At 35.5% G+C, this 1,619-nt stretch overlaps 1 protein-coding gene across 1 annotated transcript in view; it reads right to left on the bottom strand.

Moving 5' to 3' along the window:
* The window catches only part of LOC119591885 (AP-2 complex subunit alpha-like), a gene marked incomplete in the record, with an annotated part of 45,360 nt that overhangs the window by 10,085 nt on the left and 33,656 nt on the right, over positions 1-1,619 (bottom strand). Inside the window, 3 exon segments of the mRNA XM_037940628.1 lie at positions 685-817; positions 1,006-1,084; positions 1,297-1,467. Coding sequence (XP_037796556.1) covers positions 685-817; positions 1,006-1,084; positions 1,297-1,467 — 383 coding nt within the window.

The following is a 1,619-nucleotide window of genomic DNA, read 5'->3' as shown; positions in this document are numbered from 1 at the left end:
TCATATCCTTCGTATGAAGTAGCTATATAACAAAAAAAGATTTCCTCCTAAATAATTAAGTATGGAATTTACATACATGCAATAAAAATATATAACACTATGAGTTACACAAATTCTTTTACTTTTTAAAACGACAGCTCATATCAGTGTTTGAAAAAGGCATTTTACTTAAAATATCCATGAAATTCTATGTAACCACAAGGGTAAAACTGGGTAGTCTCAGTAATTTCTATTTGCAAAATCACATTTCCTGCAAGTTGTAGTATTTGGAGTACTGTGTGTTTTGTTCCATGTAATTCTTTTAGAACAATACAGAAAAACAAATGCAAGAGTTGAAGAGGGAGAAAATGTCTTTGGTGATTAGAACTATGTAAAGTGCATGATACTTGTATTTGTGATGAAGATGTACACTTTCCTATATCAATGCTTAGTAAATAATGCAACAAAACAATTATTTAAAAAAGACTTGCAATTATCTAAAGGCAATCTAAATTAGATGGGAGAAATGTTCCCAGCTTATATGCAAATGTTGTAGTACTTTTTTGGTATGCCTTGGAAATGCTGGTACCTACATTCCTGAATCCAATCTCCAGTGTATGTGGTGGGCTGACTACAAATTACTTTTTCATTACTATGGTCAATATAATCACAAACATCTTTTGATCTGAAAAGAAAACTACTCACTTCTTAATATTGTCAGTTGCTCCTGATGTAGAGGCTGGTGCTGGCGCTGCTGTCCCATTGTGAGTGTTTGTATTGCTTCCGCCACCACTGCCGCCACCTCCGTACAGGTCTCCTAACACATCAACCAATACCCCTGTTGACAGAAGGATGTTTATGATGACAGGTATATAAATTTGATTCATAGGTTTCGAGAGCTTTTAAGAACTTTGGGCAAAAATATATTCCATCACAATTTTTGATCTTCATACTAGTCAAACAACAATCAGAAATGTAGCATATATAAATTAAACATGACATAAACAGATCTTTAAGGGAACTTACCAGTGTTACTCTGAGTATTATTTTGGTTAGCAGGTGGCGTTGACAAGCCTAGTAAATCTGCTGATGTTGAATTGTTCATCTGTAAAGTGAGACGATGATGATGATAAATAATCTTTCTAAATTCACAACAAAAGAGTACTAAAATGGAAAAAGTAGAAGAAAAAGGACCTAGTGCTGTATCTGTCCTTATTTAGAATGTCCCCATATTGACCCTATTTGGTTTCTCCTAATTATTTATATTCACATTCAAAGCTGTCATTATGGCAAACATACACTGCATGGAAAACCTGCCTGTGCTGTCTGAGTCTTCTCAACCGCAGGCGCTGCATTGCCTTCCCGAGCCTGAACTCTTGCCTCCCTTTGAGCTTCCTGCGCAGACATTCTCCCACTCTTTTTCTTTAGCACTGCCAAGATGGAGGATTCCTTCTCCGTGAAAGGTGGCATTTCTTCTAATACTGTTGCCTGAAATTGATGTCAACGGAAGTTTCTTGATACATCCAATAACAATCCAAAACTTGTATAAAATTACAAATCATTTTATCTACCACAACCATCTAAATGGGAAAACAAAGGTGAAAAGTGCAGGAGAAAGAAGAGGATGGATAGAAGAATAA

Source organism: Penaeus monodon, chromosome 29, assembly GCF_015228065.2.
Source record: "Penaeus monodon isolate SGIC_2016 chromosome 29, NSTDA_Pmon_1, whole genome shotgun sequence".
Classification (NCBI taxonomy): Eukaryota; Metazoa; Arthropoda; class Malacostraca; order Decapoda; family Penaeidae; genus Penaeus; species Penaeus monodon.
This window is presented reverse-complemented; position numbering and strand designations above follow the sequence as displayed.